The 22,554-nt window shown below is 35.7% G+C and overlaps 2 protein-coding genes across 2 annotated transcripts in view; one reads left to right on the forward strand and one right to left on the reverse strand.

Annotated features, from left to right (window-relative positions):
- The window catches only part of LOC143401644 (uncharacterized), a 742,139-nt gene that overhangs the window by 459,661 nt on the left and 259,924 nt on the right, over positions 1 to 22,554 (reverse strand). The window lies entirely within an intron of this gene.
- Positions 10,012 to 22,554, forward strand: part of LOC143401645 (uncharacterized) — a 31,568-nt gene continuing 19,025 nt past the window's right edge. Inside the window, exon 1 of the mRNA XM_076859312.2 lies at positions 10,012 to 10,128. Within this exon, the coding sequence (XP_076715427.2) occupies positions 10,069 to 10,128 (60 nt within the window). The 5' untranslated portion in view covers positions 10,012 to 10,068. The remainder of the gene's footprint in view (positions 10,129 to 22,554) is intronic.

Below are 22,554 nucleotides of genomic sequence, written 5' to 3' on the forward strand. Positions count from 1 at the left end.
TAAGCAAAACAAGCACTCTACTGAATAAGCTATATCCCCAACTCTGATCCTTAATCTTTCAACAATGAAAATGGGAAAGTGCTGAAGCCTTTTCCAACCAGTCTCTTAGGTGAGGACTGTCCAATCCTCACAGGACCAGTGATGAGGGGGCGGGATTCCACAATCTTGTGTTCTCTTCCAGTCTGGAGCCCACCATTCTTTCAATCTTTTTGTAGTCTTTCTGTCCTGGATCAGGAGCCTAGGTTTCTTTGCTACACAGAAGCTGAAAACAAATCACAGGGAAAACGTTAAGAAACCTGAAAGCCAGGAAATGTAAGTGTGCTTGTTATCCTGGGACTGGGTAGAAAGGTTGTTTGAAGCTGGTGGAAGAGGCAATGGTGGAAACTGGAGATTGTGGCTAGGGGCTCCTCATGGTTCTCTCCAGACTCTGGGGCCAGAGGGACTCTCCGAGGCAGCTCAGGGTCCCTTAAAAATGCCACTTTCTTGGCCCAGGAATGGCCTTTATATGTAGCTAGAGTGGAAATGGATGGTCCAGACAGTCTTGTTCTGTTTACTGAATACAGATAAGGGAGCAGCATCATTTTATTTAGAAAAACAGATATGAATTACTGGGTTATGTTTGGATTAGGAACCTCCTCCCTAATGTATTTATAGGAAAAAAATGCTTTTATTTTTAAGGGTGAGAGTCATTTGGCAGATTTCAATTTTCATCTTGTGTTGCGTTCACTGACCTTCACTCCACCTCCTTGTCTCAAAGCCTTCATCCAACCTAGATCCTTTTTTCTTTCTCTGTTTAGTTCCTTAGCCTAGAATATTTATCTAGTACATTTATTAAACCACAGTGAGAGACAGTGACAATGGGAGATAATGACCTTGGTGGTAAGAGTCTGACAGATCACTGGAATAAGATAGATGAGCATCATGGTAGAAGCATATAAGGGATAGAGTGGGGCTAGGGCAGGACATGGAGTGCTTTCAGTGTGGAGCTGATTTCTGATCACAGGAGGGTCCGTCTTCATGTCTCCCCAAGGTCAAATTGGGAAAATGGCAGAGCAGAATTCTGAATGAGTCTGGTTTGCTCCTACAGATCAGACTGCTTCATAGATAGAGTGTTGGGGCAAACCATTGTAAAGGACAGAGCTTGGAGGGAAGTTGGGATCAAAGATCTCTCAAGTGCACTTACATGTATGTTGAGGCTCTGAGGGATTCACAAATACATGCAGAGCAGCCCTGATTACTTCAAAGAATCAGGATGAATCATCAAAATGAACTGCAAACTTGGGTGTCACAATACATTGAAGTCTATACTCAGTCTCAGATTAAAATATTATTATCCAGCAGGAAGTCCTTGTCACGTGTGATTATAATTTGGTTTTGCTTGTGCTTTTTCTTTAGTTCTTGGAACCCCACCCCCACCCCCCATTAATGTAATTATCCTTGTTTTTTGGAGTGGAGTGGAGTGAATTCATCCACTTCTTCAGTTGTAAAACAGACATTATGATCTTACTTGAAAGTGTGCTTTGTTGGGAAAGTAAAAATGACCCTATGGTGAGAGCTTGGTATGACATTTCTCATAGTTCATGTTCTGTCCTTTCAGACTTAGTACACAAACATCTGTGTGGTGTTAGTACCATTATGTTGTGAACTTGGTGTCCTTGCTTCTGTGTTCATTCTTTGTGAGTTTATTCCATGTGGATTGTTTTCTCAGGTCATTGTGCCTTCTAAGGTACCAGAGAAATCCAGCTTCAGGATTTGATAAGCTGTTTTCCTCATTTCTTTAGAATTACCAGTCCCTGTAGGCACCTGGGCTAGGTAAATAGTTGCTAAGACAAGGAAGAAACTTCTTTCCCTCAAGTTGCCCATAGCTGAGAAAGTTAAAAAAGAAAAAAGGGTTTAGTGAGAGTTTCTTGAATGAGTGGATGTGTTCCCAGGCTGGTGGCATCAGTATACTCAAGCTGCACTCCGAATCTCCAGCGAGCACAGCCCACACCTATAGCCAGTCAAGCTGAGAGTCAGATGGAGGAAAATGGGTTACCCAGGAACTTTCATCTTAATTCCCTCTAGACTTGAAGCCCTTAGAGACCAGGAAATAATTTTTTAAAGTATCAAGGTGAGGGGCTGGGGATGTGGTTCAAGTGGTATCACACTCGCCTGGCATGCGTGCGGCCCGGGTTCGATTCTCAGCACCACGTACAAACAAAGATGTTGTGTCCGCCAATAACTAAAAAAAGAATATTAAAAAATTTTTAAAAAATGGAAATAAGGTAATGTCTTTAACAAAAATGTCCCAATTTCTTTAGATATATATCCAGAATTATAATTACTGGGTTATAGGGCATTTTTTAAACCAAGAATTGTTATTTATTTTTATTTATTTAGGCACTTATCCACTGTGTTACATCCCTATTTTTTTTTTTTTTAATAAGACAGGATATCACTGAGTCGCTTAAGCCATTGCCAAGTTTCTGAGGCTGGTCTTGCATTTAAGCTCCTCCTGTTTCATCCTCCAGAGCCACTGAGAGTACAGACATTCACAATAATACCCTGCTTTTAAAAAAAAAATTATTAGTGGATTATATGACACTTTTATTTTGAGCTCTTAAGAACCATGATAGGGGCTGGGGATGTGGCTAAAGCGGTTGCGTGCTCGCCTGGCATGCGTGCGGCCCAGGTTTGATCCTCAGCACCACATACAAATAAAGATTTTTGTATCTGCCAAAAACTAAAATGAATAAATAAATACTGAAATTCTCTCTGTCTCTCTCTTTCTCTCTCTCTCTCTCTTAAAAAAAAGAACCATGATAGTTTTTTCAAAAGTATCTTTATTAACTTTATATTGTAACCAAAATTTTTATCCATACATATACACATATACTCTGGAGTCTCTACTATCTTTCAGGTATTTGGTTGGTTTGGTATGGTTTGGTGGTAGGAATTGAACTCCGGGGGTGCTTATGTCCCCAGCCCCCCCCCCTTTTTTTGAGACAGGTGATTTATCACTAATATCTCACTAAGTTGCTTATAGCCTTGCTATGTTGTTAAGGCTGTCTTTCAAATCACAATCCTCCTGACTCAGCCTCTCCAGCCACTAGTATATTTACCACCACACCTAGCTCTTTCATATTATTATAATAACCTTTTCAACAACACTGCCCAGGCTACAGAAAATCTCTTTGACTGATGCATTTTATCCCTGTGGAAAGTTTATATGAAGTAGCCAATGTAGGACAATTCTGTAAAGATTTGTTGAAATAAACAGGGATCATTGGTTTTCAACCTCCTTTTTGAACTACTGTTTGGTATCATAGTTCATAAAAGTGCTGGGAAAAGAATGTAAATTCATTTGTTTGAAATCTACATAAGCTCAGTCACCTTTTGTTCCAGAGTTTGGAACTTCAGGACATAGTAATGTAAACAAAATATGTTAAAGTTGAGACATTCAGTACACACATCCACACACACACACACACAAAAAAAAAAAAAAAAAAAAAACTTTCTAGGAACAATTGGTAGTTCTGGCATTATTACTAGTGTATCAGGGACATAGTATTATAAACACAATATGTTAAATTTGAAACATTCAATACACACATACACACACCCACAAAAAAAAAACCAAAAATTTTTTCTAGGAGGAATTGGTAGTTCTGGCCTCATTACTAGTGTATCAGGGTTGGGGCAAGATTCAGGAAGTGCTAAGATCTCACTCAAGCTAAGAGTAGTTTACTGGATTCCTCCCTATGTCACCTATAATACAAGCTAGAGTGAACTTCATCTGTCAGCAATAGCAGTTGGGAAAATATGCTGGCAGATTTTTTTTTTTTTTTTTTTGTGATAAGTTGACAATCTGGATATTTGGGTATTTTTGTGTCTTGGTCACAGCTGATGAAACACTTGTGAAGGCTTTTATGGCTCCTAGATATCACCACATTTTTTTGGTATCATTTCTTTCATATTTCCTTCTTTTTTTTTTTTCTTTTGTGGTGCTAGAGATTGAACCCAGGGCCTTGTACATACAAGTCAAGCACTCTAAAAACTGAGCTACATCCTCAACCCCTCTCTCACATTTCTGTTCACTAGAGGTGATGATGGTAATTGGGGATTTTGTCCCAAATGTGGTACATTTCTTAAGACAGGACTAATATCCATGATTTTGCCAAAGAGACACTCATAGTAGTTTTTTCTTAAATGTATCTAAAGATGGAGGGACAGTGTCTCATTTAATATTCTGCTTTATTTTCAACATCATTCCCTCTTAATATTTGCTTTTTATAGTGTTGCTAAGGTTGGAACTGAGTATCTTGCAAATTCTGCATACACACTCTAACAGTGAACTTTGCCACTAGGTCCCAATTCTAACTTTAGGTTGGATAGATTCATTCATTCACGTCTAAAGTTATTTTTTATATGATCAGTTTTACATACGCCTTTCTATTGCTCTTAACAATACTATTGATCTACATATGGTTTCAGATTTGATTAATATTATGATTTATTGGTCTGCATTATTGCAATATAGTTTCATAATATATATTAAGTGTGTCTCATAACAATAACTATATTATTTGTTTTTTTATTAAAGGTTTTGGGGTATTTTACATATATTTTATTTCTAAGATAATTTTTTTTTTGGTCCCTTCTTTTCTTTTATTTGCTACTTGGAATTAAACTCAAGGGAATTGAGCCACATCCCCAAACCTATTTTGTATGACATTTAGAGACGGTGTCTCACTGAGTTGCTTAGGGCCTCACTTTTGCTGATGCTGGCTTTGAGCTCACAATACACCTGTCTCAGCCTCCCAAGGTGCTGGGATTATAATTGTGCACCAACACATCCAGCTCTCTTCTTGTATTTAAAGAAAAACATGCTAAAATTTTGATAGGAAAATATTGTATATTAAATTGAGTTAAAATAGTGGTCTTTGTAATGATTAGTTTTATTTACGTACATGGTATTTTATGTGCCTTTGTAAATTTTTATTTAGTTTGTGATAAGTTCCACATATTTTCCTTGAAAGCCATTATACATGTGATGTATTTAACAGATGTAACTTCAGTATAATACTTATGTGGTATTTTGTTCTCTAATTAAACCAAAAATCTTTCTGGGCTCTAGAAACCAATCTTTCTCAAACTTTATTATTTTTATTTTTCTGAATCACCTCCTCTTTCCTCCTAGGCTCCAGATTTCCACTGTATTGACAAGTATAGCTCTAGATTTACGCTACCACATAACTGTACACTGTCATTGTACACACATATTATAATTTCTACAGGACTAAGCTGCTTGGTGAGGAGTATTTCATCTATATATAAACAGTTTTCATGATGAAATAACAGCAATTTCTACTCCATCTTTAGTTCATGATAATTAATTTTGTGTCCTCATCTATACTTTGTATTCTTTTTGTTGTTATTGTTTCTTACTGGAATTTTAAATCAGGGGCACACAGTGATTGGGTCACATATAGTTGCTTAGGGCCTTGCTAAGTTTATGAGGCTGGTTTAAACTCAGGATTATCGTGCCTTAGCCGCACAACCCAATGGGATTAGAGGTGTGTGCCATGGAACCTGGTTCTATTTTATTTTTATTTTGAAATATATATCACTTCTGAAAATAATTTATTCTTGATATTAAGAAAGCATAGAATACCATTTTCCCCCACAAATAACCCTTCCTTTTTTTGGTAAAAGATGTCATTTTTTTTTTTTTTGGAAAAGATGTCAGTAGTGCCAGATGTATAATTTATTAATGTCTAAATGGCAAGGTTATTATTATTATTATTATTATTATTATTATTATTATTATTATGCTATGTATTAGTTACAAAACTTTATCTGTTCATATAGTTATAAGGTATATACTCTTTTCTATAACTTCATAGCATACATCAGTGTGTATAAAAATGACATTTTGGGGGTTGGGAGGTGATGGGAGGGATCATGGGGTTAGATATGATGGTGGAATATGATATATATTATTATATAAAGTACATGAATAAAGAGGTGAATTCATGTAAATATAATTTGTATTAAACCAGAGAAATGAAAAATTGTGCTCTATATGTGTAATAAGAATTGTAATGCATTCTGCTGTCATGTATAATTTAAAAATAATTAAAAATTAAAGGTAAATGATGGCATTATGTTCTAACTGAAAATAAATACTACTCCTTTTAAAAATTGAAAATCAAGGTCTGTTGGTCAGTTGTAAACTTTATAAAGTACAAAATGTATCCTGAACATTTTGTAATACATAAAACTAGATGTAGGTATTTATGGTCTTGTCAGCAAAATTTTAAAAAAAATACTGTAGAGTTAATTTTTTGCAATGAATACTCATAATTATATGAGATGAATTTTGTACATGTACATGTGTACTACCATTATATATAATTAATAAATGATTACTACATCTCCCATTAACCACATTTATTTCAAATTAATTTGTCATTTGAAAGCACCAATATATGACACTCTTTGATATATACACTTGGTGTGTCTTCAAATTTGTCACTTTTATGTATTATGTTCTTTTCTTTATTCTCCTTTTTATAGAATTTCTTTTTCCAAATTATTGAGATTAATGAATTTTAGACACTTCAGTTTAACAGTGCAGTCTGTAGATTTTCTTTTTTAACCTCAGATAAAATACATTCCAATTTTAATAAGCTTATTGTTATGTAAATGACTTCTAAAAACCTGCATATATAACACCCTAGCCTGACCTTACTCTGGACTATTGATATCTGGGTGGAGGGGATCTCAAAGTGATTCATGGAAAAGGCAGAACAGGGATGGGTCAGGATGTGAGATGATAGATGCTGAGTATGTAGTAGTGAGTATTAATGAAAAAGTATTGGTGGAATAGGTATGGGTAGAGAAAAAAAAGTGCTGTGAAGGAAAGAGGGAAAGAATGACCAGCTCAAGAGTTCAGATTTAAAAAGTCTAATGGTGGATCAATGCTAGTATGAGGGTAAGGGGTAGTTTCTTTGGAGGCAGAAATAAGGTAGAAGTGAAAGAAGAAAGCAACTCTGGCACAGTCCCCAAGGGAAAGAGTCAAATGAATGGGTTATGTGTTTATTTCTTCCCACCTCGAAGTGGAATTGATAATTCAGAGTATGTTTCAGTAGGTAGTATAAAACCATTTACAAGTAGCTTTACAAATTTATATGGCCACAATCAACATTTGATAATTCCAGTCACATAAAATCTGTGTACTTTTTTTATCTGTTTTGTTTATTTATTTATTTATTTATTCATTTCATTTTTTTCATTCACTTTTCCTTTACTATTATTGTGTAATAGTAAAGCAAAAGTGAATATATATAATGCACACTTCTATAACATTAAAGTCATCCAGCCTCAGCAACTTAGTGAGGGTCTAAGAAAATCAGCAAAACCCTTTTTCTTTATAGAATAATTTATTAAAGGCTGAGAGTGTTTCTTAGTAAAAAAGCATATCTAATTTCAATTTGTCATATGAGAGAGAGAGAGAGAGAGAGAGAGAGAGAGAGAGAGAGAGAGAGGGATCTTGCAAAAATAAAAAAAAAGTAATCAGTGATACTCTTAGTGTCAAGGATGTAAATAATTTCAAAGTAATAGTGAGCTAGTTGGAAAACTCATCTAGGTTATTAACTACTGCTTGGGAAGTTGGTCTGCTCTCCAAAATATAAAAGTGAGAGAGGAATTCTTTATTAAAGTGTGCATAAGAAAAAAAAAGAGGAGTTTTGACACAACTTTTAGTTGATCCAGACTGGGTCAACTTTAGCGGGTGATTAGGGTTCTGCCAAGATGACAAAACCTTGAGTTATTTGGAATAATGTGATTTTATGTAGTCTTCATAAATCAAGATTGAGGTATAATATAAATAAGGCTTGGCAAAGGAAAAACATTTCAATGAAAAGTAAATGTATGAATAAACACATAAAACAATATTTAACAAAAAGTCAAAATTCAGAATATTTATGCAATTATGTAATCACCAGTAATGTAAAAACAATGACAACTAAAGAAAAAGTGAATTAATAAAAAACAAATAGGGCTGCGGATGTGGCTCAAGCGGTAGCACGCTCGCATGGCATGTGTGCGGCCCGGTTTGATCCTCAGCACCACATACAAATAAAAATGTTGTGTCCACCAAAAACTAAAAAATAAATATTAAAAAAAATAAAAAACAAATAAATAATGTAGTGAATTAATTAATTAATGAATAACTAACAAGTACAAAGATGTAATGTGACTGGAATTGTCAAAGTCAGCTTGTAGCCATGAAAAAGTGTAAAGGTACATAGAAATGGTGTTTTACTACTTGCTGAGACATACCCTATGAACTATAAATTCCTCTTCTAGGTGGGAAGAGTTGAACACAGAACCCATTCACCTGGCTCTCTCCCTTGGGTACTGTGCAAAAAATTACTTTTTCTTTCCCCTCAAATTTTATTGTTGCTTCCAAGAACCCTCTATAGTCACGCTATCATTGTAGACTTGTAGCATCTAAACCCCTCTACTGTTCAAGTTTTTCTTCTTTTTTTTCATTGCTCTTTTTCTCCCTCCCCCCATATAGTCCACCAATACGTGTTTTGTATAGCAAAATCTACATACTCAGCAATCACTAGTCTTATATTTTACTGTATCCATTTTCTACCTTGTGCATGACCACTTTGAGATCCCCTCCATCAAAACATCAGTAGTCCAAAGTGATCAGAATGGGGGTAAAATATGCAGAATATTAAAGGTCAGTTACACAACAAGAAAGTTATAAAAAGTGGGCTTCATTTGAAGGTGAAAATAAAAAGAAAATCTTTAGACTTCACTAGTTAAAATAAAGGATCCAAAATTTATGAGTCTGAATAATTTGAAGTATATCTGTGAGTCACTTTTTTGGGTGAAAAGGATATAAGGACATTGCTAATGAGTTTATAGCTCAAACTGTTTTTGTTTTTTTTTTTATGAGACAAAAACCAGAAAAATTTAAAAAAATGTTAAAGTAATTGTGATATCATTTTCATAAAAAAATGAATATTTATTCACTAATTGCTTTAACCTTATAAACAGTTATAAGTGTCAGTACACTTCTCTCTGGGCTAGGTCCTATTATTGGGAGAAAACTTTACCTTAAAATAACCTCATACAGAGGCATTTAATGCAATTAACAGGACATCAAATAATAATAATAATAATAATAATAATAATAATAATAAGTGAGATGTGGGGGATTTCAGGGTTGTGAAACATACCTGTAAAATAAATTACTTGGAAAGCCATCACAGGAGAATTTTAAACACTGTCTGAAGACAAATATGTAAATATTATTTATAAAAAGTGTTTATGGGTTCTGTAGTCAGGGTGCACAAGTCCAATACACAGTCTTTATTGTTTCTTGAATATTTTTTGTTGTAGATGGACACACTACCATTAGTAGTTTGTTTGTTGGTTGGCTTTTTAATGTGGTGCTGGGTGTTCAACCCAGTAGCTCTCGCATGCTAGGGAAGCACTCTACCACTGAACCATAACCCTAGGCCCCAAAATCCTTTACTTAATTCATTTTTTTTGGCGGGAGTGTATGTGTGTAGTGCAGGGCATTGAATCCATGACCTTATATAAGCAAAAAAGGCACTCTACTGACTAAGCTATATCCTCAGCCCTGATCTGTAGACTTTTTTTTTTTAATAAAGAAAAAAAAAAAAGCGAGAGACTGTATTTCTGCAGGTAGAGTACGTTTGTTTGCAGGTCGTGGCGAGGATCAAACCCAGGTCTCGCGCATGCCAGGTGAGAGCGTTACCGCCTGAACCACATCCCCAGCCCCTGGTTTGCGGTCTTTTAGCAGTGACAATGGAGCAGCCTGTCATTCAGACTTTGATTCTGCGCCCACTTGGCTCAGGTTGGAGGCAGTGCCTGAAGCCTTGGCCAATCAGTCTCTTAGGCGAGAACTGTCCAATCCGCCTGCAGCCGGTGATGAGGGGGCGGGCTTCCACAAACTTCTGTTCCCTTCGCGTCTGGAGCCGGCCATTTTTTCAATCTTTTTTAGGCTTTCTGTCCTGGATCCGGAGCCCAGGTTTCTGTGCTATGGAGAAGCTGAAAACAAACCACAGGGAGACCGCTGAGAACCCTGAAAGCCAGGAAATGGTAAGTGTGCCTTGTTATCTTGAGACTACGTAGGAAGTTGGCTTAAGGCTGACAGGAGTGGCAATGGTGGAAACTGGCAGTGGTGGCTAGGGACTCCTCCTGGTCCTCTCCAGAGTCTTGTGGCCAGAGGGTGTCTGTGGGGCAGCTTAGCCTTCACCTCCCTCTTACTAGTCTAGTGAGGCTTAGATCAGCAGTTGAAATCCTGGGCATTTTGTTCCATAATTGTATGGTGTTTTCAGCTTCTTTCTAAAGCCCTTTGTGGGCTTCCATGTCCCATGAGTCCAGCATGACTCAGATTGCATAGTGAAGACTGAGATAATTATCAGGAGAGGACCCCAAATCCATTTGTTGTACTCATGCATGAGATAGGCTGTTGATTTTAGGGCTTGTTACTCATAAGGGTTTGTTTGTTTGTTTGTTTGTGTGTTGTTATCTTTTTGGTAGCAGAAATTCAACTCAGAGGTGTTCATCCACTGATTCACATTCCCACCCCTTTTTAAAATATTTTTATTTAGAGACAGGGTCCCTTTGAATTTCTTAGGGCCTCACAAATTTGATGATGCTGGCTTTTAACTCATTCTCTTCCAGAGTCCTGAGATTTTTAAATGTAGGGGAAGCAGTATCTCAAATCCAGAACAAACATCTGAAATCCAGAACTTCAGTTTAGCTCTCCATAGGTCTCAGAATAAACCCCTAGTTTTCTAGCTCTCTGTTCACATATCCAAAACTAGGTTTCTCGGTTCACAGTGAATAAGTATAAAATAGAATAGATAGTATAATAAACCATGTAATGCGGATAATGGGTCTCACTCAAACACACCTGACCCCCTAACTGAAAGATATGTCAATGAGCACCATTAAGGCCTATTTCAAATGTAAAAAACCTTGAAGCCCACTGTGGGAACACCTTCAACAAAGTCCTTTGTCCCAGGGGTGATTCCTGATTGAATTTGAAGATAAAAGAATTGGTCACTGAAAGAATGAAAGTGAACCCCTGTGGTAGTCAGGATGCCTTTTCCAAAGCCTATTCTAAATGCATTATGCTCTGTGTTCTGCCCAAAACCATTAGTAAACTTCTAAGATGGCACATCAAGATGAGTTTTTTTTTTGTTGTTGTTGTTGTTTTGTTTTTTTCCTGGTAACATTCCTCATATCACATAGTGGGAAATCTATTTCTTAGATTTTTTTTTCTTCAAAATTTATGAGACAAGCACCCAGATGCAATTGGCAAACTGAGAAATTTTGGTTCCTCTCAGAACTCCACTTTCAGCATTATCAATCATTATTTTTTCATGTTTTATTTCAATTGGATGCATCATTTATGTTTTTCTACAAGAAATGAAGGACATTTTTAAAAGAGTTTAATTTATCATTCTGAGATTTTCACATCATGAGAAGAAAGCAGAATAAAATTAGGTGACATTAAAAATAATGAATCTCTCCTAAATGAGGTTTATGTGTCCTAATTGATAAATTTTAAAAACTATAATGGGTCATCAATTGATGTTTTATTTATTTATTAATGTATTTGTTTGTTTACTTATTTATAGCCAGACCATTTTATTAAAATAACCCACAGAAGGGGCTGGGATTGTGGCTGAGCTATAGAGCATTCACCTAGCACGTGAAAGGTCCTGGGTTGGATCCTCAGCACCACAAAAATAAATAAATAAATAACCCACAGAAACATTCCAAACATTTCAGGAAACTCTTTTCCTGCCTGGTGTGGCAGGAAAAATAAAAGTGGACTAACTTGAATTTAAATTACATGCAAGTTCAATCTCTCTCTCTCTGTACTGGGGATTGACCCCAGGGCCTCATGCTTAGAAGGCAAGCACTCTACAAGCTGAGCTATTTACTCAGCCTCATTTTTTTTTTTGGAGGGGGGGGTGGGGGGGTGGGGGGGTGGGGGGGTGGGGTGGGGGGAGTGGGGGGTGGGGGGGTGGGGGGGTGGGGGGGTGGGGTGGGGGGAGTGGGGGGTGGGGGGGTGGGGTGGGGGGGGAGACCAGGGATTGAAGTCAGGGGCTCTCTACCACTGAGCTACATTCCTACCCTTATTTTGTATTTTACTTAGAGACAGGGTTTGAGTTGCTTAGTGCCTCACCATTGCTGAGACTAGTTTTGAATTCATGTTCGTTATGTTTCAGTCTTGTAAACAGCTGATATTATAAGCATGCACCACCATGCCTGGCCAATTTCAATTTTACGGGCTAAAGTACACAGCAAATTAGATCAAAGTCCATGTCAATAACTCGGTACATTATTTAAAATATATATATTCTTAGTTGTTGATAGATCTATATTTTATTTACTTATATGTGGAGCTGAGACTTGAACCCAGTGCCTCACATGTGCCAGACAAGTGAGCTACCACTGAGCCCCAGCCCCAGCCCCCTGGAACATTTTTTATGGGGGATATTGGAGATTGAACTCAGGAACACTTCACTACTAAGAGACATCCCCAAGGGTTTTTTTCTTTTTTTTTTTTTTTTTTACTTTATTTAGAGACAAGATCTCACTGAGTTTCTTAGCACCTCATTTTTGCTAAGGCTGGCTTTGAACTTTTGATACATCTTCCTCAGCCTTTTCAGGAACTGAGATTACAGGCTTGCACCAACACACCCAGCCCCTGGAACATTTTGAATCCCTGTTTTACATAGATTTTAACCAGTAGCCTTAACTTTTCTCTAGTATATGTTTGATTTGAATCCATAACCCAGAAATCAGTGAAACAGAATCTATTTTTTATCTCTAACACTGCTTTCAGTTATGACAGTGTCTGAGTTAAGATTCCCCATTAAAGAATCTACTATGTGTTGTGTTCTCATTCTGACCTCCCATATGACCTAGTTCTGAGTTTTAGAATATCTGAAACAAGGTTCCCAGAGATTCCAATTTTTTTGGAATATTTAGAAAACACCACTCTCTGACTCTTGCGTTCTAGGGACCAGTTTGAATTTTAAGTGTGTAGCTTCTGAAGGGATGGACTAATTGGATGCTTTGCAGCTGGAAGGCATTTTCTGATATACTTTCTATCTAAAAGGTACTTCATTTGTTTCCTTTTATTAGATACTGTGAATAAAGATACAATAAAAATAAACATGTGGCAATATCTTTAGCAAAAGGATTCAAATTCCTTTATATATATATATCCAAAGTTATTATTAGTGGATTGTATGACTTTTTTTTTTTTTTTTTTTTTTACCAAGAATTATTATTTACATCTTTTTATTTATTTAAAAATGGAGATTAACTGCAGGGCACTTTACCATTGTGCTACATACCCAGTCTCCAACACTTTTATTTATTTATTTATTTTTGAGAGAGGGTTTTACTGAGTTTCTTAGGACCTTGCCAAGTTCTTGAGGCTGGTCTTTAACTTGAGAATAAACCCCTAGTTTTCCACCTCTTATCCTCCTAAGCCACTGGGAGTTCAGGCATGTAGAACTTTGCACTGCTTTCCCAAATTATTACTAGTGGATTATGTGGCATTTTTATTTTGGGCTTTTAAAGAATCTTTAACACTTTTATAAAAAAATATATTTATTGGTTTTATATTGTCATCAATATTTTTACATATTTGTGTACCCTGGAATCCCTATTAATTATGAGATATTTACTTGGTTTTGTTTGGTTTGGTGCTGAATATTGAACCCAGGGGTACATACCACTGAGACACATCCACATTACTTTATATGTTATATTTTGAGACAGGCTCTCACTAAGTTGATTGTAGCCTTGTTATGTTAATGAGGCTGTCTTTGAACTAACAATTCTCCTGCATCATTTTTCATAGCTTCTAGAATTTCAGGCATATGCCACCATACATGACAATTTTAGATTTTTATAATAGCCATTCCAACATTTTCTGCATAGGCTGCAGAAAATCTATTTGATTAATGCATTAAATCCCTAAGGCAAGTTTATGTGAAGTAGCCAATGTAGGAGTGTTGTGTAAAGATTAGCAAGGATTGTGGAATGTGATAGACATTATTATCTAAAGTACATATATGAAGATAGGAATTGATGTGAACATACTTATGATAACATACATATGAAAAAATATTCTATATGTGCAATAAGAATTGCGATGCATTCCGCTGTCATGTATTTAAAAAAAAAGTAAATATTTCTTTATATGTATTTCTGAGAATCAAATTCAGTGCTTTGCACATGCTTGCAAAGTAGTCTACCACTGAGACACAACTTCAGTCCATGTACCCAGCTTTTTATACTCTCTTTGTAGTAGTCAGAAACAACTTTAAAAATTTCATTTATATTACTTTTCCTAGTACAGTAATGTATTACTAACTAAACTTATTCTTAGTATTTTTTTTAAAAATAATCTAATGGATGACTGTTATTTTTTTCCAGAGATTATTTTATCACTTCTTTAGGGCTTGGTGAAGGGTTTTCTTTTTTTCAGAATGTAGACGTCTCCTATTATCAAATGGTTCCATGCTAAGTGTGTTGAAAATAATGATTCTAAAAGTTTACAATTCACACATTTCCAAGACTATAGGGGAAAGGGAAAGGACAATATTCACAACCAAAAAACCATTTCCCATGGAAGCATAGTATCAGTGTCCCACCTGGAGTGTAATCCAGATCTTTCAGTGATAAGGTTGTTTAAGAACTACAAATGTAGGTTTTTGGGATCCTCTAAAGTACACTGAATGGCTTTAAATCATTTACTCTTCTTCAAAATAAAATTTCTACTACCTACTTAAATAATAAAGCACTATGAATGAGAAAGGTGAATGAGACTTAAGTTCTGTGGAGGTACTAAGATTGACCTTTAATTATAGTTTATAAATAGTCAAATAAGAAGGACCTTAGAGTTGTCTCATCTTTTCCAATGCATGATATGGAATACTTAGATGAACTGACATGAAATAATGAAAATGCATTTCAGGGAAGTGATATCACAGAAATTTTCAGGGTAGAATCTTGGAAATGTGAAAAAAATATATTCAGATACATATGCATTTCTATTGAAAAAAATAAGTGATAAATACATGAGTATGAGAGTAAATTCAGTGTGCCTCATGCATTGTAGGTTGAAGGTAATGATAAAGGAGTAACTGAGGGATCCAGAACTCTATAATTGTGGAAGATATTAATAGCAATTTAGAAAAAGAAAATATAGTTAAATCCCTTTAGATTTGCCTCTGTCCTCTGTTCTTCTTATAAATTTAATTCTGTCAAATGAGATTATGTGGGTATGGTTCTCTCTGAATTTATGTTTTCTCTTGTTTTTAGGATTTTGTCAGCTATGTCATGTAAAGCCCTGTCCTAAACTCACTTTGGGGCTCTTTTACCACCTGTTCTGGACTGCAGAGCAGAGACTCACCTCACTCATTCTGTGCAATGAATTAACTTTTGTCAATCTTTGCAAACAATGGTTGGGGGAACAAGGATATTGGAGGTCTTTCATATCCTATAATATGGTTGTCAGACCCTGTGGCTTAAAGGGTAATTACTTGCTATGTTAGAAACATCTTCCCTATGAGAAGGGCTTATCTATATTTTATGTTTTGGAAGCCCCATAAACACAGAAGAGAAACATTTATGGTCACAAACAAAGGAATGCCAGAAGCCATTAGATGTGAGAAAATACAAAAAAAAAAAAAAAAAAATCTTAGAGCTTTCAGAGCTAAAAAGTTTATTTCTGTTTTCTGTAAGAAAACTAAAATTTCTCTTTGTCCTGACAATATTTTGATGTTTTAAACTTGCTTGCAATTTCTACCTGTGTTTTGAATTCACCTATGCCTGTCTATCCCTTACCAGATATCAATCCTCTCTAAAAACTTACTGGTGCCTCATAAATCCTGGCTCCCACTGATCAAAATACAATTCTCTCTAAATCTCAGTGGCAGCTCATAAATTCTAATGTCTGGAGCTGAATTTATTTCCTCCCTTGAAATGTTAGCCATGTAGATCCTTAACCAGCTGTCTGCCTTTGTATTATGATTGTCAAAATCTTGTTAGCTGTAAGTACCTTAGACACCCACCTCCTTTGTAACCTTTTGTGCTGTAAAAACTTTTTCCTGAAGGTCAGGGGGATGATCTCTAGCATGGGATCTTGTAAGAGACAGTCCTGGCCAGCTTTTGTGTACACAATACAATCTTGATTTAATTCGATTTAAAATTTGAGTTGGTGGCCTTTTCTTTGTGTTTTGGTTCAACATTAACCTTTTTTTTTTTTTTTTTAACTTCACTGTAAATAAAACCAAAGAACTCCTGTAAATGAGCCAGGTGCATAATAATAGTCATTCTTTCCTGAAAGCACAGTATTCATTAAAGAAATAATATAAGCTTAAAAATTAAAAGATAGCTCAAATATCAAGGGAGTTTAGGAGTTAGAAATTTTTTCTTTCAGAATATAGGTAGTAAAATAGGAAAAAAGATAAAATGTGAAGCATAAATATATTAAGTAATATGCAAAAAAATCACCAAAATATTTATTACAAAAAATCATATCTACAGAAATGGTTCAAAAGAAGCAGTCTTTTTGTCAGGGAATAAACATTTGGACAGGAATGGAAGTTTTGGTTCTCTTTTTAAGTAGTTTTACTCATAGTGAATAATCTTTACACTATTTCTGCATTTTACTGGTTGGAATTAATTATAATTCATATATCTGCAAAAAAGGTACTGAATGCAGAAAAATATTATTGCTCATGTTTAAATCACCTACATTATTTGATCTTTCCCTTTTTAAACTAAAAATCTGCATAAAACCATCTCTTAATAAATATCTCTATCTCTGTATATTAGCAGCAACTGAGTTATAAAATTTGCTATGATAACTTGTCTCTTCATGTACTTAAAGACTATGAATTTGCTGCTTAGCATTTAGCTATAATTTTTTATGGTGTTCTCTAGTTATTTATGTCTCTGTGCCAAGTTTTCTACCAAGCTCTTAGTATGTGCCTTAATTACTCTGTGTAGCAATGTAGGATCCATGTCTTATTTGTGACACTTTGTTCCCAGCACTGTGTCTAAAGGGAAATATGTACAAGATGATTATTCAGGAAAAAAATCTATCTAGTATTATATTTTATTTTATATTTATTTATATATTTATGTATACATATTATTTTTATTATTTAGAAACACACTTTGGTCTTAAACTACATTGATTCTAGTGTATTTTAGCTTGAATTGGTTGTGAAAAACAAACTAATAAGACTTTTCTCTTTGTTGTTTGGTGATTTCTGCAACCTCAGGAACCTAGTGAATAATGGCAGAAATAAATAAGTAATTCTCTAGTTTGAGGCAGAATCATCAAACTAGATGATGTTTTGCTTCTGCTTTCTATCTTGATCATTAGACACATACCTTTAAATTTACATGGAACACTTTTGGAATTCTGTTCTGTTAGTTCTTCTAAAAAAAATCAAAGAAAGTGAAAAATAATGCAGGAAAGATAAATGATTAATTTAAAACAATTCATTTCTTAAAATAAATATTTTTTTTTAAATTACACAAAATTCTGAAAAGTTAGAAAAGTTAAAAGATTTAGAAATAGCCTAAGGCAACTTCTCTTTTGCTCAGGACAGTAGACTATATCTCCAACTCATTCCTCTCTAGAATTGGACTGTGTGCAAATATGAAAAAAAAAGTGCTAAGATGCCCCACATGGCTTATAAGTTTTAAAATCCTGACAGGAGCTCAAATCTGCCATTTTTCTACTTTACAAAATACAAAATCTTAAATTTGTATACTTAACAAACATTTGCAGATGTGTAATTTAAAATGACCTAAAAAAATGAAAAAAGCATTGAAGGACTGACCCACTGAACAAGAGGGACTTATAGTATTGAAGCCCTTATATTAAATGTCTTTTTATCATTGTCAAAATTTTCCACGTTTATATTATCAATATATTAATCAAAAATTTTATGCATTTAATAACAAATATCTTATTTCTATTTTACTCAGTCTTTTAAAAAATTAGTAATAATTAATGTTAATAATTTAATGCTCATGCTTGTTAAAGTATGAAACATATACTTTAAAAGCTATGCTATAGCAAGTGAAAAATCCAGCCTAATTTCCTCTTAAGATTGGAAGCCATCTCATCACAAAAGCGTGAAAAGTTAATTTCTGCTTCATTATAAATTACTGTGATTTGTAAACTTGCTTGAAATGTCTGCCAGAGCCTTGAACTCACCCATGTCCGGTTTTCCCCAATGAGATAACAACCCTCCCTGAAACATTAGTGGGATGACTCATAAATTCTGGCTTTCCCTGGCCAAATAACAACTCACACAGAAACTTTAGTGGTGCATCATAAATTCTGATGTTGTGATCTAAACTTACTCCCTAAGTGCTGAACCATTTAGATCATTAACCTACTACATGCTTGTCAAAATCCTGTTGTCCATGTAAGGTCTCAAACACCCCCATTTTGCAAATTTTTGTGCTATAAAACTGCAGTCCTAGAGAACTGGAGTGATGTCTTCTTTTCCCATGGGTTTCAGGAGAGACTGTTATGCTCAAATGCGGGACCCCCAAAAGACCACCAGAGACCAAGATAGATGTATGTAGCAAATAGGTGTTTATTGTGAGCTAGCTCAGTCCTGCACACACACAGCAACTGGTGGCTTAGAGGCCCTGAGCCCAGGGTTTGCAGCAGTTTTATACACTCTTTGGGGAAGGCAGGTACCCCACATACATCATAACATCTCTTAGCAAATCATCACACACCTTGGGAAAATCATAAACAACTCTAAAACATGATTAGCACATTCACTGGTGGGAACAAGTTGGGTAAGGGTGATTGGTTAGTACAAGGTGGGGATTCATTTGAACAGATTGGCTTAGGCCATGAGGGGAGTATGTACTGAACTATATGATTTCCCAAAATGTTATCAACCACCATGAAGTACTGGGAAGGTCATCTAGCATCTCAGGTATTTTCCCTGTCTCATGCTGATTGGTGGCTGCTAGGGGGTTGCTATGGATCCCCACCTAGCCTGACTGAGTCAGGGACACCAGGCACAACAGATCTCTCCTGTTATTTGTAGATAAACAACTCAGCAGGGTGGGTATGAGCCTAGGAGTGCTCTGTGTGTCTTTCCAAGGAGAAGAGTCATGCCCCATTCCTTGGACAGTCTTTGCTCTGAGGTAGAGGTTAGTTTCTCACCTTGTACCTTATGTTTGTGTGTGTGTGTGTGTGTATTTTTTTAGCTGTAGCTGAACACAATACCTTCATTTTACTTATTTATTTTTTATATGGTACTGAGGATTGAACCCAGGGTCTTGCACATGGAAGGTGAGCACTCTACTGCTGAGCTACAATCCCAGCCCCTTATGTGTTTTTTTTTATTGGGCATTTTTACTTTAGGGGGTTTCTTCCCAAAATCATGGCATTTGCAGGGAAATGGATGGCACTAGAGCAGATTATGCTAAGTGAAGCTAGCCAATCCCTAAAAAACAAATGCCAAGTGTCATCTTTGATATAAGGAGATCAACTAAGTACAGAGCAGAGAGGAAGAGCATGAGAAGATTAACATTAAACCAGGATGACTGGTGGGAGGGAAAGTGAGAGAGAAGGGAAATTGCATGGAAATGGAAGGAGACCCTCATTGTTATACAAAATTACATATAAGAGGAGGTGAAGGGAAAGGGGGAAAAAAAACAAGGGAGAGAAATGAAGTACAGTAGATGGGGTAGAGAGAGAAGATGGGAGGGGAGGGGAGGGGGGATAGTAGAGGATAGGAAAGACAGCAGAATACAACAGACACTAGTATGGCTATATGTAAAAACATGGATGTGTAACCGATGTGACTCTGCAATCTGTATACAGGGGAAAAATGGGAGTCATAACCAACTTGAATCAAATGTATGAAATATGTCAAGAGCTATGTAATGTTTTGAACAACTAATAAAAAGAAAAAGAACTCAAAAAAAAAAAAAAAGCAGCACTCAAAGACCTGAGATTCTAGCCCTTATCATCTCTGGATTGGATAATATTCCCTGTCACTCAAAAAAAAAAAGACTCCCTTCTCTCATATTCAGTGTTCATGATCTGAAGCTCCTTCCAATCAAGAGCATTTTGTGGGAACTGTCCAATCCTGTGTGTCATCAGGGAGGAGGAGGGTGGGCTTTCACTTCTTATCTCCTGAGTCCTCCATTTTTTCCATTTGAGTCGCACACTTCAGAGTCACAGTTCGTTCTGCTGTACAGGAACTGAGGATCCCAAGTAGCCCTACTCCTGAGAACCAGGCAATGGTGAGTGTACATTGGCCTAGCAAGGGAGGCTGGGGCAGAAAGACTTTTGGAATCACAAGACTGGCTGTGTTGTAAACAGGAGCTAGCAGATTGGGACTCTGGGCAGTCTTTGGATTCTGCAGACTTAACTCCTCCACTGGGCCACTATGTCCTCAGTCCTACTGGCCAACCAGGTGGGGAACTTGTCAGTGGCAGAGACTCTTTGCTGCCTTCCTTATGCTCAAAGGGCATCCTCAGCATTTGCATAAAATACTATGTGGCAGGTGTGTTCCTGCAGCCCAGATGCTGGAGATTGACAGGTGGAATAATTATCAAAATCAAATCTTCAAGGGCCATTTTCCTGCAGGAGAGGAGCTGTCATTTTGGGGTACCTAATTTCCTCTTGAGCTAGCTAATTTTTATTTTGACATTCTTTTATTTTTACTTTCTTCATCATTATTATTTTGTTAAAGTTAGGTGAACTGAGGGATACTGTACTACTTAGCCATATCCTTGGTAGTGAAGCCAGATTTGCAGATAGGTAGTTAGTGTAGTTAAATATTAGGGTTTAATATCCAGTAAAATCAAGAATGAACACCATATTGAGAATGGAGTCCAGGAAAAGGGGAATTGAAAATGTGCCCAAGGCCCTGAGCCCATCCCAAGGAAATTTTAATGAAGCAGCTCACAGCAAACATGGAGCTGCTAATCCAAAAGCCCTTCCTGCCCAGATTATTCCTTTTGCCCACCTGTCCTCCACACTTTGGGCCTTCCCACCTACATTTCATCACTGCAAGAAAACAGAATAAAGGACAACAATGTGACAGGAATGCCGGATAGCTGAAGGAAGACCTTAGCTATAAAAAAGCTAAAAAGACCGTAGCTTAAAAAAAACAACAACAACAACAACAAAAAACCCTTCCATGGATTCTACCTCTTGGGTCCCCTTTTTCCTCTAGGGAGAAGTCTTTTCTACTGTCCTTTAATAAAGCTTCTATTTTCCACTCTAAACTTGCCTTGATGTACTTCTCTGGTGTTATACTTCAGCATTGGGGAAGAAAGGACTCTTCACCAGTAAACAGCCCTAACATGTTTAAATTTATTTTGAGAAAGGTCCTAGCTAAGTTGCTAAGATTATTTTTGTTATGGTTTGATTTATCTAGACTTTGCTATTGCAATAAAGCATACTGTTTTTACATACATAAGTATTCATATGGGGGTTTTATTTATATTGTGATTCTTTGATGATTATTGTAATATTATAATTTCACAATATATATGAATACTTGGTCATGATAAGTTCTTTTTTTTTCTCTTATATTTAAAAAGGTTTTTGGCTAAAGTTACTTATAATTTTGTAGATGAATTTTTAAAATGTATGCTTTACTTTCTTATTTCATTTAAAGTAAAGCTCATTGATCTTTTTTATTATTATTGCATTTTTCTTGTATTTAATAGTCAGGTTTATTTTGACATAACCATAAAACATGGAATATAATTTGCTCCACCTTAAGTATCCAGTAGTTCCCCTTTCCCTATTCTCATACTTTCTTCTATCGTATATTTATTTATAGTTTTTTTAAGTTATTGCTTTATAGAATACACATAAAAATAGACTTCACTGTGATATATTCATATTTGTACATAGCAATTTTCGTGAGATATATTGTGGGTTAATTTGGGGGAAAATTATCACCTTTATAATGATGAGTTTTATCATCTGTACATGGGATGTATAATTTAGTCTTCTATGTGCTTTTTGTGACTTTTATTTTCTCATAAGTTCTACAGATTTTGTTTCTAAAAATGTACATATGTGAAATACCACTTGCATAAGGCACCTATGTAAAATTTATATATAGTGTTTTCTGCTGTGTTTAGACTGGATATTTTATGAACTGTGACTGGCCCTAGTGACCATTTTCTTTCCTACAGATTATTATTTATCTCTTCCAAGATGTGTATTGTATTGAGCCATGCCCTTGGGCTTCAAGTGTTTGGATGAGTACCATTGCATACTTATGTGTTATCAAGGTCCCATATGCTCTAATTTCAGTAAGTCTCTGTGATGGGGAGTATCATGTATATACTATAGCAAAATAGTTTCCACAAAAAGATACTTATTTAAACTTCTTTTGAGTTAATGATTATTCATTTGTTTTAAATGTTCATCAATATTACTTAATTTTTCCCATGATGGGTTTT

The sequence above is a fragment of the Callospermophilus lateralis genome, chromosome 6 (assembly GCF_048772815.1).
Source record: "Callospermophilus lateralis isolate mCalLat2 chromosome 6, mCalLat2.hap1, whole genome shotgun sequence".
Lineage (NCBI taxonomy): Eukaryota > Metazoa > Chordata > Mammalia > Rodentia > Sciuridae > Callospermophilus > Callospermophilus lateralis.